At 38.7% G+C, this 14777-nt stretch overlaps 2 protein-coding genes across 4 annotated transcripts in view; one reads left to right on the forward strand and one right to left on the reverse strand.

Annotated features, from left to right (window-relative positions):
* The window catches only part of tmem198ab (transmembrane protein 198ab), a 29029-nt gene extending 14797 nt beyond the window's left edge, over positions 1-14232 (forward strand). For all 3 annotated transcript variants that reach the window (XM_016508992.1, XM_016508993.1, XM_016508995.1), the window contains 4 exons: positions 7381-7658; positions 9153-9734; positions 11079-11281; positions 12206-14232. In XM_016508992.1, coding sequence (XP_016364478.1) covers positions 7490-7658; positions 9153-9734; positions 11079-11281; positions 12206-12361 — 1110 coding nt within the window. In that variant the 5' untranslated portion in view covers positions 7381-7489 and the 3' untranslated portion in view covers positions 12362-14232. The remainder of the gene's footprint in view (positions 1-7380; positions 7659-9152; positions 9735-11078; positions 11282-12205) is intronic.
* Positions 13454-14777, reverse strand: part of LOC107705613 (desmin-like) — a 12411-nt gene continuing 11087 nt past the window's right edge. Inside the window, exon 9 of the mRNA XM_016508991.1 lies at positions 13454-14370. Coding sequence (XP_016364477.1) covers positions 14329-14370 — 42 coding nt within the window. The 3' untranslated portion in view covers positions 13454-14328. The remainder of the gene's footprint in view (positions 14371-14777) is intronic.

Below are 14777 nucleotides of genomic sequence, written 5' to 3' on the forward strand. Positions count from 1 at the left end.
TCGGCACGCATGTGATTCGCGGATTAACTGTTAAGTTTAACCATCATAGAGTTAAAGTTGATAATTTGCACATGTTTTGTCTTGCCAGTTTACACATTCAAGCAATTTTAACTCGCGTGCTGTTTTCTGTGCGCTCAGCCGCTGCCACGCACATGCAGAGAGAGACTGCGCGTGAACACCGAATTGATTCTTCTTTCACATACACACAAAGTGATGTTAAAATACCCGTTTTGGCAAGTATTCTAGTAAACACAGTTGGTTATGTCTTAAGTGAACGTAAACAGCTGAGAAAAAAAACGGATGTGTGTCAGTATTAGGTCCGTGCATTTGGTCTTAAAGAGACAGCAGCCAATAAATACCTGTTTCTGTCTGCTAATCAAATAACACCACAGGTTTAACAAAGATTAATCTGTATTTAACTTGTGCAGTGAACACTGTTGTGTTATTTTACACTTAATTATTACATTTCTGCACCTTGTATTATTACTAACTTTATTAGTTAAGCTAGTAGTTTTTGCTGTGGTATAGAAGTACTTAAAGTAAGCTTTCAATAATAATTTTTTTTTTTTGCTTATCCGAAAAATGATTCGATCCGTGATTCAAAATCTGTAATATGATCCGAACCATGAGTTTTGTGATCCGTTGCACCACTACGCATCCATAATAAAACGTCCCTCACACGGCTCCGGGGGGTGAATAAAGGCCTCCTGTAGTGAATCCATGCGTTTTTGTAAGAAAAATATCCATATTTCAAACGTAATAAACACTTTTCTCTCACTTCCGGTATCTGTCATACGCGGAAGGCGTTCCGGCGGATGACGCAGCACATATGCGCAGCGTGCGTGCCTCTGAGATATGCTAGTCTCGCAAGTTTGTTTATAGGAGCAAAGGAAGCAAAGTTTCCTTACTTTAGCAAAGAAAAACCAGTCTCCTCTTGGTTTATATCAAAGTCCTCTGACATTCTTCTTTACAAATCCTCGTTTTGTACTTCTAATTAGTGACCAGTGTTTTGTTTTGTACTCTCTCCGCATTCGTCACTAATCACGCAACGCCGGCGTACTACGTCATCCGCCGGAACGGCTTCCGTGTATGACAGAAACCGGAAGTGAGAGAAAAGTGTTTATTACGTTTGAAATATGGATATTTTTCTTACAAAAACGCATGCATTCACTACAGGAGGCCTTTGTTCACCCCCCGGAGCCGTGTGAGGCACTTCTAATTAGTGACCGTTGTTTTGTTTTGATCTCTCCCCTGCGCTTCCGCGTTCGTCATTTCTGAGCGGCGCATGCGCAACGCCGACATCTTATGTCATCCTCCTGGAGCTGCTACAGTGAGCGCAAAAGTCAGCTTGGAAGATCAAAGTCAATTTTTAATATAACTCCGACTGGAAGTCATATACACCTAGGATGCCTTGAGGGTGAGTTAAACACAGGCTAATTTTCATTTTTGGGTGAACTAACCCTTTAACTCATTTCACCGTCACCAGACCAGTAAAAGAATGGAGATAACGGTAACACTTTAGTATAGGGACCAATTTTCAGTATTAAAGGGTTAGTTCACCCAAAAATGAAAATTAGCCCATAAATTACTCACCCTCAAGGCATCCTAGGTGTATATGACTTACGTCTTTCAGACGAATCCAGTTGGAGTTATATAAAAAATTGAATTTGATCTTTCAAGCTGTTTAATGGCAGTCAGCCACGATACGTTTTTGTAAGAATAATATCCATATTCAAAACGTAATAATCACTTTAATGTTGTTTGCGCCAACAGTTGTACACTGAAGCAGCTCCGGGAGGATGACATAAGATGTCGGCGTTGCGCATGCGCCAGTGAGTCTCGTGAAAACCAACATTTGTTAACAGGAGCAAAGGAAGCAAAGTGTCCTTACTTTAGCAAAGGAAAACCAGTCTCCTCTTGGCTTATATCGAAATCCTCTGACATTCTTCTTTACAAATCCTCGTTTTGTACTTCTAATTCGTGACCGTTGTTTTGTTTTGATCTCTCCCCTGCGCTTCCGCGTTCGTCATTTCTGAGCGGCGCATGCGCAACGCCGACATCTTATGTCATCCTCCTGGAGCTGCTACAGTGAGCGCAAAAGTCAGCTTGGAAGATCAAAGTCAATTTTTAATATAACTCCGACTGGAAGTCATATACACCTAGGATGCCTTGAGGGTGAGTAATTTATGGACTAATTTTCATTTTTGGGTGAACTAACCCTTTAACTAGTTGCTTATTAGCATGCTTATTATTAACATATTGGCTGTTTATTGGTAATTATAAAGCACATATTCTGCATGGCCATATTCTACGTCCCTAATCCTACCCAATACCTAACCTCAAGAACTACCTTACTAAGTATTAATAAGCAGCTAATTAGGAGTTTATTGAGGCAAAAGTTGTAGTTAATGATTTGTTAATAGTGAGAATTGGACCTTAAAATAAAGTGTGACTGAGATAACTGGGGTTTGTTTTTAGCGTTGCACATGAGTAAATTCAGTCACTTATGCTCCCAGAGGATGCATTTTTTTAATCAAAAATACAGTCAAAACAGTTATATTGTGAATTATTATTACAAAATCAAATCTTTGAACACATTTTTAAATAAAATATATAAAATTATATATACAGTATAGAACATTAAAGCATGTCAACATATTCTGTTACACCAAATACACAAAATAATGATCTTTAAAAAAGCATCATATGACCCCTTTAAATAACAAACTTTGACTCTGTGATTTAATTAGACTAGCAGCTTCTTGTGTACTCAGATGTGAGTTAAAGCATTTAGGAGAGCAGTAGTGTATGTCTGTGTAAGCATGAATGAGGGTATGGTGGTCAGTTTATTTGAGTTCCTCAGGTTAGGATAATGAAGCTACAGCAACACTTAGAAAAGCTCCACAAGCTAGAATGCCTCTGATTGGCTCCTGGTCTGTTGCTATGGAGGGGGAGGCTGCCTTTCTATTGGTTAATACTGCCTGGCCCTGAGCTGGTAAGGTTTGCATCCTTTCATTGTTATGGTCACAGACAGGAAGTGGAAGGTCATTATTGTTGGACATCTGACTGGATAAGGTGATCTATTGATGTATAATGAGGGAAAACATGGTGGCTGCTTTCTCTCTGTCCCGGATTGCAGTTTGGTTTGGCAGGGATTCTCTGCCACGTGAGGGGTTGACGTAAACCGAGCTTTGATTTTCCCTAAGTTAAAGATAATTACTAAGGCATGTGTTTTGTATGACAGAGCAGGGGAGAAAATAGGGAGGGAGTGTAAGCGAATGAAGAATGTTCTCACGTTCAACTTGGACTGGCTTCAGGGGAATTATGGGCTAGGGATATACAGCACTATAGTTTAATAATCTACTCCTCAGTGACTTTTCTGAATGACTAGTCTGTCTCAAGGAAGCCCAGTATAATTAAGTTGTTTAGGGCCATGCCCACCAGATTAGACGTGTTTCGTACAATGCGTTTCTGCATTCAGAATGAGTACAGCTATATATAACGCTGCAGAATGGAAAAGAAAGCAGCACAGCTTTTATGGCTATTGTGGCGTTGCTTTAAAGGAGACAAAGTTAGAGAGACAGCTTTTTTTTTTTAAATATAAGTGACTTGATTTAGTCAATAAATAATTCATTATCACTATTCAACTATAGTAGTCAATTGACTGCAATAACGATGTCTGATTATGAATGAATTGTCCTTTCAGGCATTCTTTTTAGAAGCAGTTGCATCAGTTCAAAGGACCAGTCTGAATTATTTGTTCAAGAATCAAACTGAATCAGTTCAAGCAATAGTAGGATTATTGGGATATGGATTTTTAAATGTCCGACACCAATAACAACTGAAAGCCATGTCTGATATATATTGACAAAACTGAAGACCGAGCTGACTCAGACCATTCTGAATGTACTGAGGATTTGACTGATGGGGTAAAAAGTTACTTTAATGGTCAAATAATAGTACAGCATACTGGAAATATGTTTGTGATCTGATTTAATACTTTTTTTTAATCCAAATGTATAAAAGGATTGGTTATTAAAACTAGTAAAAACCTTTCAACTAAGAGATGTAAAATGGATTTTAGTATTGTTTATTGCAAATGCAAAGGATTTTAGGTTCTTAATGGCTATTTTTTATATAAATCATGGTTGCAACAAACCAATTAATTGAAGCGAACTGTTTAAAAGAACCACTTTGCAGAACTTCCCACCACTGCTGGTCAACAGTTCTGACTCTACTTTTCACTGCAATGTCAAAGTGTGTTTTGCATAAATTAGAGAGATGGATAAAGAAAGAGTAAGTTGAAGAATTAGACAAACTGAAGATGCCAGGCTGAGTTCTGTAGTAAACAGTGCCAGAACAATTACACAACTGTCAAGAGGAGAAGTGGCCATTGATTAGATTGCGATCATTTAGAGAAAGAAGACCTGACCGCAGGACAGTTGTAAGACATCCTTAAGCACACAATGAGCCACAACTATGTAACAGAAGAGCAGGGCATGACTGAACAAGCAGTGGGGGTGAGGAAGTGAGTGGGGGGAGATAAAGAAAGAGAAAGAATGAAGAGTAAAGCAGAGAATAAATGGAACGCAAACTTCTGTGAGTGAATTATGGCCTTATATATCGGTAGTGTCACATGGATATATTTGTTTCATAAAAGTAGCCTTACATGACCCAAAATCCTTTCCAAGGAGATTCACACATGATAGTTAAGTTCAGGGGACAGGGTAAACAGAAAGAGGGGGAAATTAAAAGGAAAAAAAGAACCGCCTCACCTCTGCTCTGTTATGGATTACGGGTGGAGTGAAAAAGTGTAAAACTTGAATACTGTGCTAGATATAGGCCTAGTTGGATTTTCTATATTCTTTGTATCAAATCTTAACTGCTTTCTGTTGGTACATTTTTGTAATTTTTAGATACTAAAATGTACACTTTAGATATTAATATGTACATTTAATGTACCAACATTAGGTACAAAGGGGTACCTTTTGAAAGAGAGAAAAAAACGTTTTTTTGGAGAGTGCACTGTAATCTTGGCTGCGTGATTGTTTATAGGCCTATCATCGCAAAATGTAAACCGTATCATCACACAGGTCTATATTTCAAATTGGATACATATTATATCCAATCTTATCCGCATACATACAGTATACTCACGTAAAGCGATATATATAGCAAATCTCAACAACCTGATTAAATTTTGTCACAAAATGTAGCTATATTATATCTAAGGCTACGTTCACACTGCAGGCATTAGTGCTCAATTCCGATTTATTGCTCAGATCAGATTTTTTTTTGTATGGCTATTCACATTAGCATTTTTAAATGTGGCCAATATCAGATTCCAGTGTGAACGAATGACGGTCCTGAACTGAGCCACAAAGAACGTTAACAAGATGGCCTGAAGCACACTGCCATACTGAAGTAAACACAGAAGCCACTTAAGTAACTGTTTACGCGTTCATTTATAAGCAGAAGCCAGCAAATTTGTGAGTAGGCGATAAGCAGAGCGAAGAAAGTGGAAGGTCATTATTGTTGGACATCTGACTGGATAAGGTGATCTATTGATGTATAATGAGGGAAAACATGGTGGCTGCTTTCTCTCTGTGCCGGATTGGAGTTTGGTTTGGCAGGGATTCTCTGCCACGTGAGGGGTTGACGTAAACCGAGCTTTGATTTTCCCTAAGTTAAAGATAATTACTAAGGCATGTGTTTTGTATGACAGAGCAGGGGAGAAAATAGGGAGGGAGTGTAAGCGAATGAAGAATGTTCTCACGTTCAACTTGGACTGGCTTCAGGGGAATTATGGGCTAGGGATATACAGCACTATAGTTTAATGAGATAAAGAAAGAGAAAGAATGAAGAGTAAAGCAGAGAATAAATGGAACGCAAACTTCTGTGAGTGAATTATGGCCTTATATATCGGTAGTGTCACATGGATATATTTGTTTCATAAAAGTAGCCTTACATGACCCAAAATCCTTTCCAAGGAGATTCACACATGATAGTTAAGTTCAGGGGACAGGGTAAACAGAAAGAGGGGGAAATTAAAAGGAAAAAAAGAACCGCCTCACCTCTGCTCTGTTATGGATTACGGGTGGAGTGAAAAAGTGTAAAACTTGAATACTGTGCTAGATATAGGCCTAGTTGGATTTTCTATATTCTTTGTATCAAATCTTAACTGCTTTCTGTTGGTACATTTTTGTAATTTTTAGATATTAAAATGTACACTTTAGATATTAATATATACATTTAATGTACCAACATTAGGTACAAAGGGGTACCTTTTGAAAGAGAGAAAAAAACGTTCTTTTGGAGAGTGCACTGTAATCTTGGCTGCGTGATTGTTTATAGGCCTATCATCGCAAAATGTAAACCGTATCATCACACAGGTCTATATTTCAAATTGGATACATATTATATCCAATCTTATCCGCATACATACAGTATACTCACGTAAAGCGATATATATAGCAAATCTCAACAACCTGATTAAATTTTGTCACAAAATGTAGCTATATTATATCTAAGGCTACGTTCACACTGCAGGCATTAGTGCTCAATTCCGATTTATTGCTCAGATCAGATTTTTTTTTGTATGGCTATTCACATTAGCATTTTTAAATGTGGCCAATATCAGATTCCAGTGTGAACGAATGACAGTCCTGAACTGAGCCACAAAGAACGTTAACAAGATGGCCTGAAGCACACTGCCATACTGAAGTAAACACAGAAGCCACTTAAGTAACTGTTTACGCATTCATTTATAAGCAGAAGCCAGCAAATTTGTGAGTAGGCGATAAGCAGAGCGAAGATGAGGAGACAGAGATTCCATGTTGGCTGTTCAGACTGCGGTCGCATAGCAAAACATCTGACTGACCTGAATCAGATTTAGTACCATATATGGAAGTGGCCCAAATCAGAATCGAGAAGTTTAGATTCCATTTTTGTGCTGTTCACACTCTCATGAAACTAAATTATCTGAGTCGCATATGAGCAAAAAAAAATCAGATTTGGGCCACATTTTCCTGCAGTGTGAATGTAGCGAAGTTGAATATAATTATGTCCATTTTTATCCGCATACATACAGTATATTTGTGGAGCACAATATATACTATATAGCATACCTCAACCACTTGATTGTTTGTATCATCACTCAGCACTAATTTGCTAAATGTGACTATAAAGCATGAAGATATTAAGATATTGTAACAGTAAAATCATGATTTTCTTTAAAACTGCTTTGAAGCAATGTGTATTTTGAAAAGCACTATACAATTAAATTTGTCTAAAATTTGACTAAATTGAGACCTAAACAGTGTTCAATCATTACATATATATATATAAAAACACATTTATTTTCCTCTCTCTCTCTTACAGGTAGATTTATGTGGACGCGAGGTGTACCCTGATTTCCCAGCCCCTCCACCTTCCCTCAATCACCCCCTCCCTACAACCTGTTCACTCCATCCAGCACACTACGGTCACCATGACGTCCACCTTGCAGACCCTAGTTTTTAAGCTGGCCCCTCCCTCAAGAGAAGCTGGACCGGAGCAGTTGGAGCCTTGTAATAATGGAGCGGGGCGACGTTATGAGGTGGTCCCCTCAGTGGTCTGCTCTATGTGCTGTCTCTTCGGAATAATCTATTGCTTCTTTGGTGAGTTGAGTTTTCATGTTTACTTGTACATTATTATTGTTACAGGTAAAAACCTATAGATGGCATGTGATCTCATACAGTCTGTCACTATTAGAATTATTTGTCAGGGTTATGAGGGGGGTTTTAAATTTTTCAGTCTATTTCAGTGTCGAACCCATGTTCTTATTTTTTTTTTTTGCCCACTTTTAAATATTTCATGAGGTTCTAAATAAGGTCATGGCTTGTATAACTGTACTGCACTCTACATGAGATGGGCACAGATTTAAAGAGGACATATTCCACTCTTTTGTACCATTTGTTTTTTTTCCCCCTAAAGTCCACTTTTCTTGTTAGTCATCAGCTGTCATGTAGAATTTAATGGATGTTTTTGATATTGTACCTTTAAGCCTTCCCTATCATGAATGAGAAATGCAAACAATAGCATTGAATGGACATTGATTAGAAAATGTGGGTGATCGTGTGTTAATATGCCCATAGTTGTAACATAATAATAATAATCATGATGATTTCTAAATTACTGGGTAGTGGGGATGCATAATATATTATACGTATAATATATAGATGATATTAGTTTTTTTTTCTTCCATTTATAAGTATTGGTCGATGTTGAAGATTTCATTTTGCATGCTTATTTCCTCTATTTTTACATTTTAGATTGCCTTTGCCGTCATCTAATGTTTGCTTAAAGTTAACGTTTAAAAACAATTTAATAACACTGTTAATCCTATAAAAAGCATAGTGTGTCATATCTGATGTATGAATTTCTAAGGCCTCTTTTTTTTTAATAACATGATTTTTATCAAAACTTGTTGCACACACTCTACTACATGCCTTCTGCCCACTGATTGATTTTTTTTTTGTAAAAAAACTTCATTTTTATAATCTACATTGTAATTTTGTGATGCATAAATTCACCTGTAGCATATAAAATTAATTTATTTTATTTTTAGTGATTTAATTTTAATTTAATATTTTGTATAGACATAATTGTATATAATTTTTATATCTGCCATAACATGAAAATAATAATTGGCTTGTCTATTCTGTGTATCAGCCAGAAATAATATGGGTGCATCCTTACTGGGTAGTTTTGAGTGTTAGAGTATCACATCAAAATATTTTGGAAAAAATATATAATAATAAATACATTAAATAATGCTATGTCCCCTAAACTTGGTTTTTGGCTTTCCCTCACGTTTGTGCATCACCCTGTAAAATAAGTTTTACCATGGTCTAGTCTAGAGCTGGCAATATTATACATGAAAGGTATAACCCGGAGTAATTCATCCTCAAAGTAAATTTTCCATATTGTTTTGGAGTTTTTTGCTCACTGACAACATTGGAAAGTGTTGAACTGCTAATAAACTGAGCAGAATCGTGGTATCACACTATTGTGCTATTCTTGAGCTGTGAAAAGCTTCTCCCTCCTTCACTCTTTCTCACATTTTTTCACTCACTCAGTCCCTCACCTCCTGTTCTTTCTCCCTTTTGCAGGTTACCGCTGTTTTAAGGCTGTACTCTTCCTCACGGGGCTCATGTTCGGTTCTGTAATCATCTTCCTGCTCTGTTACAAGGAGCGAGTATTGGACACGCAGCTGACCCTTGAGGCCAGCGTGGGCATTGGCCTGGGCATCGGCACCCTGTGTGGCCTAGTGACCATGTTGGTACGCAGCGTTGGGCTTTTCATGGTGGGGCTACTCCTGGGCCTGCTGGTTGGCATCGGGACCCTGATAGGAATGGAGGAGCTGTCGTCCAACCCCCCGCGGTCAGTATGGGTGCCCCTGGGTGTCCTGTTGGGGCTGGGCATGCTGTTCGCCGTCCTCACCCTGCAGTGGCAGAGATGCTTCACCACCCTCTCCACAGCCGTGTTTGGGGCTGCAGTAATAGTCGTGGCTACAGATTATTTCGTGGAGCTCTTCGCGCTGGTGAGGTACATTTACGAGCGGGTGAAACCGGGCCCCCGGGAGCCAGTGTGCTGGACTACGTGGGTGGTCCTGGGAGCCTGGCCTGCTCTCGCCCTGTTGGGTGTTTTGGTGCAATGGAGAGTGACAGCAGAGGGCTACTCCCACACGAAGGGTGAGTCAGGGACGGAAAGAGTATTTGCATTAAATGACACACTGTTCTTGTGGATTTACTGTACCGGAGAGGGAGAGAAGGTTGTATGAATGTGTGCAGCACGGCAGATGGTTCCTGTCTGTTGGTGTGCTCTCAGGCCTATGTGACTAATGATCACAGAAACAATCATGCAGAGCAGAGCATCGGCTCATGGAGAGGCTCTCTCTGTCTGTCTGTTTCCAGTACAGTAAAGTTGTATGTGCACTGAATGGTTTATAATATCCAACTTCTTAAAGAATTAGTTCACCCAAACATTACATTTTGGCACTATTTCACCCTCACATCATTCCAAAACTGTACGATTTTCTTTCTTCCATGGAACACATGAGAATTTTAATAAAATGTGCAAAGTGCTCTTTTGAAAGTGAATGAGCACAGATGCTGTCAAACTCCAAACATGACAATAAAAGTTCCATATAAGTACTAGTAGTCTGTACTAGGGCTGAATGATTAATCAAAATAAAATTGAAATTGTGATGTGGCTTAGTCTATGGGCTTAGTGCAATTATCAAATAGTAAAGGCTGCGATTTAATTAAGTAAATATATGCGCAGCAGGTTTTAGAGCAAAGTGTGGCACTGTGTATCTTTACACTGTGCTCGTACAATCACACCACATGCACACATGCAGCTCATGATACAGTGTTTTGGAAGTATCAAAAAAATATATTAGTAGTATAGTAGAAGCATGTTATTTTTCTTAAATAACATTAAATAGTGAAATAGTATTATTACAGTAGTAATATTTCTTATTTTTGCCATTTAAGGGATTAAGAGAAACCTGGGTTTGTGCCAGAGAATGTGGCTTATGTGGACATGTAAACACATATGTAGGTTTTTGAAAAGGGTGCATGAGTGTAGAGAAGAACGGATAACTAAAGTAAAGGAAAAGTGTGGGAAAAGCTGCTTACTGGTGGATCCACATATATATGCAGGTTGGCAACACCGCTAACACAGTAGTGCATGTAAACATGAACAGCGCTTTCATGTCTTGAGCAAATTTATTGCAATAACTAGAAAGCCGATGTGCATGTAAACATACTCGGTCTATTCATCACATGAACTATTGTATGGCTTCAGATTAGAATAATACTGTATATAATATGCGTGCTGTTCAAATTTAGGTTTGTTTCCATTCACTTTAGTTATTTAGAAAAGCAAACATGGGGCAATCTCCAAAAATTATTTTTTTGTGTGCAAGTCATAAATGTACATGAATGATGACAGTTTTCATTTTTGTATAGATAAAACATATAATGTTCAATATGTATGTTGCTGTTATGTAATGTGCTCTCTCTCTTTCTCAGTGATGATCAGTCGCCAGCAGCGGCGAGTTCAGCTTATGCGTATTCGTCAGAAGGAGGAGAGGAGGGAGAGCAGCAGGAAGAAAAAGAGGAAGCAGCCGCAGAACCCACACCACACGCATGCCGCCAAAGCCCTGCACCCAGAGCCCGCCTACCGCAGGAAACCCAACCCTATACGACGCTTTGATGGAGACGTGCTTTCTCCTGTGAGTCCACACACACACACCATCCTACACATACCTACTTGCTCTAACTTATACACATGTATTGCAGAGCAGGGTTGAAATTAATGGGAAGGACTCTGATTCTATGCATTGCAATGTAAACTAACATGATTTTAAACTTGCGTGTGAAAGTTAAAAATTGTTGTAAATTGAAAACATTGAAAATTTGTGACAGAAATGAACTTCAGTACCTACCATTGAATTCTGTTGTTCTGAAATGAAGCAATTCATAATTACTGTAGTCCAACCCTAACTTTAAAGGGGTCATATGATGCAATTTCAATTTTTCCTTTCTCTTTTGTGCATAAAGAAGATCTGTAAAGTTGCAAAGACTAAAGTCTCAAATCCAAAGAGATATTCTTTATAAAAGTTAAGAGTCAGCCACACATACCTAAAACGGCTCGTTCTAACACGCCCCCACATACCTACGTCACTATCTGGGAAGATTTGCATAACGCCGCCCAAATGTTCACGCAAAGAAAGAAGGAGTAACTTTTATTCTCGCTGTAAGATGTGTGCAGCACATTTTATGGAGGACCGTTGCTGGCCAATCACAGCACACCTTGCTTTTTCAGACCGATGAGCTTTGTAAAAATCAACGTGTTTCAGAAAGGCGGGGCAATAATGTACAGTATGTGGAAAATAATGTGTTTTTTGAACCTTAAACCGCATAAACACATTTCATTACACCAAATACACAAAATAATGTTATTTTTAGCAGCATCATATGACCCCTTTAACCATGAAATTTTGTGAAACATTTTGTCCTACAAAGCTGGAAAAACTTGTCACATGACAACATCTGAAAGACACACATTTACTTACAAAAGTAACTTTAGTCTTCTTTTTTAATAATGTAGTAATATTTTGGTTTTTGTTCTATTTATGTGTTTTTCTCTCTGGCAGAGCTACATCCAGAGTTTTCGGGACAGACAGGTGGATGGACGTGCTTATCCTGTGGGTGGACTGGTGGCTGCGGGTCACACAAGTGTGGACATGGACTATGACTGTGGATCCAGGGTCCCTCTCACTTCTGGGGTCGGACCACATGTTCGGGTCTGACCACACTCACTTCTTGACAAAAACACATACGCACACTCTCAAATCCGGTGCTGACCTGACCCTGGGTCCCGCACATACAGAGGCTTGGGTCTCCTCACCATTCAGAACCGAACAATGAAAGCACTTCTAACTATAATACTGGACGCATCATTCCGAGACCATGGTTGTATTAAAGAGCTGCTTTAACACACTCAATTACACTAACACACTTTACCTGAGCATGTGCCTGAGACGTGGCATTCTGTTCACCTAATACTAAAACCATCATGAGGTGGTCAAAAAAAAATTTAATCTGGGCACCATTCTGTCAAATTATTTTCTAAAAACGTCTGTGGTGAATTAGCGTGTTGCCCGTTCATCAGTGTTTCACGATATTGCATTTCTGTTTGTGACAAATTGATCAGTTGGTGCTGAATCTTGTCTTTGTACTACAACGCTGACTGCCATTTTGAAGTCAGCCGTTCCTCCTCTCGTAGTAAAGTCTGTGGATTCCACCAGTCCGTGTCTGTACTGTGAGATCCTGCATTCCGGCCCAGGACTGTACAAAATACCGTCGAGCAGGGGTGCCTTCGAGACACCACTAAGAAACTCTCTCAGGAGAATCTAACTCCTTAGCCTTGTTTCAGAAAGGCTGTAGGGCAAAGAGCCATATTACTGCTGATCAGAGCCACCTGGTCCACTCTGGGATGCAGAGCTGAACGCCTGAACGAGGACAAGATGTAGGAAAAGAGCGAAGATGATACTCAGGGACAGCGTGAATGTTTTGGAATATTGGGGGAAGATCTATAAAGTTCATGGACAAAGAACGATGATGCAAAAACTGTAGATTTGTCCCCTCGGACGCGAGCGCAACGGATGTCACCATGAGCGTTCAGTTACTGCTGTGTATAAAACTAGTTTGCAAGTGAACATATAGGGTGTCCAGGAGGACATGATGGTTGAGGAGCAAACATCCTTCTTAAAAGACCCCCACAATCCTTTGGGGCAAACTGCATGGCATAAACCCCCATTTTCCTTTCCACAATGCGTTTTCAGGCCCATCTTCATACAGACAATAGAAATGAGCAGTTTCTGCCATGGTGTCTCTCGCTCTTCTTTTTTTTTAATTCTGCAAAGCAGAACATTCTATGCTATGTACATAAAATTTGCATTTAGTATATCCATTTCAACATGGTCTCTCATATTTATTAGATATTGGTTTATTTCTAATTAATTGTTTTTCAAGGGATTCCGAGTCCCGACAGGTGAATGGATGGTGGTATTTATTAGGTTGTTTGTTTGTTCAGTTTTACATGCCTAGTCATGTTTTCTTTATAACTAACCGTCTGATAACAGAGTGTAGTCTTAAAGACAAAAAGTCTTAATGCAATGAAACCTTTGACAATCTGACATCAACCTTTTTTTTTTTTTTTTTGGACACTGTACAACAGCATGTGTTTGTATGGGTCTGGTTATTATGGTAAACTTTGTGAATTCACTGTCTCTTGTGATCATTCATCTCTCTGTTTCTGTCTGGGCATATTTATACTCATGTATAGGTGAACAGACGCACACAGACACACAGGGAAAACATTATGGAATGTGTTGGCTTCGGTATCTTTAGTTTATTTATTTTTTTCTTATGCTTGGCATCATCCTTACAATTTTCTCTCCGCCTCCGTTCTCTCAATTTACTGCACTCCCCTCTTTTTCCTTCCTTTACTATTTCTGTCCTTCTTTTACCTTACATCTACCTCACATTCTTCCAAACTGACATATATAACTGGACTAAAAATGCTTAAAACTACATATTTGAAAAGAATGTGATCGCAATGTGATCGCTCTCTTCTCCCACTCATGCAGATGTGCTCATATCACATTTAGGATGTGTGAAAAAACAAAAGAAAAGTACAGAGTATGAAAAAATGTCCTAACGGTTTTATTTTCATCTTGGTTTGATTCTTTGGTTGCAGCTCCTTGTCTGAGGTTTACATGATGTCCTTCTGGTGTTGTGTAGATTCACTCAGCACCTGTAGGGGGCAGTAGACATTTAATTTCAAAGACGGACTTCATCACCTCTTTCTGTCGCCAGTCAATTTGTGAGGAAATCACTGCATTTTTTTTTTTTTCATTTTATTTATTGATTTATCTTATTTAAATACTGTAATAAAATATTTTTAAGTTTAACCACAATTTTTTACTGCACCAAAGATTAAAGGGTTAGTTCACCCAAAAATGAAAATTCTGTCATTAATTACACACCCTCATGTCTTTTCAAACCCGTAAGACCTCCGTTCATCTTCGGAACACAAATTAAGATATTTTTGATGGAATCTGAGAGCCATCTGACCCTGCATAGACAGCAATACAACTGAAATGTTCCCAGCTCTCAGATTCCATCAAAAATATCTTAATTTGTGTTCCGAAGATGAACGGC

Source organism: Sinocyclocheilus rhinocerous, unplaced genomic scaffold (assembly GCF_001515625.1).
Source record: "Sinocyclocheilus rhinocerous isolate Xijiao unplaced genomic scaffold, SAMN03320098_v1.1 scaffold504, whole genome shotgun sequence".
Classification (NCBI taxonomy): domain Eukaryota; kingdom Metazoa; phylum Chordata; class Actinopteri; order Cypriniformes; family Cyprinidae; genus Sinocyclocheilus; species Sinocyclocheilus rhinocerous.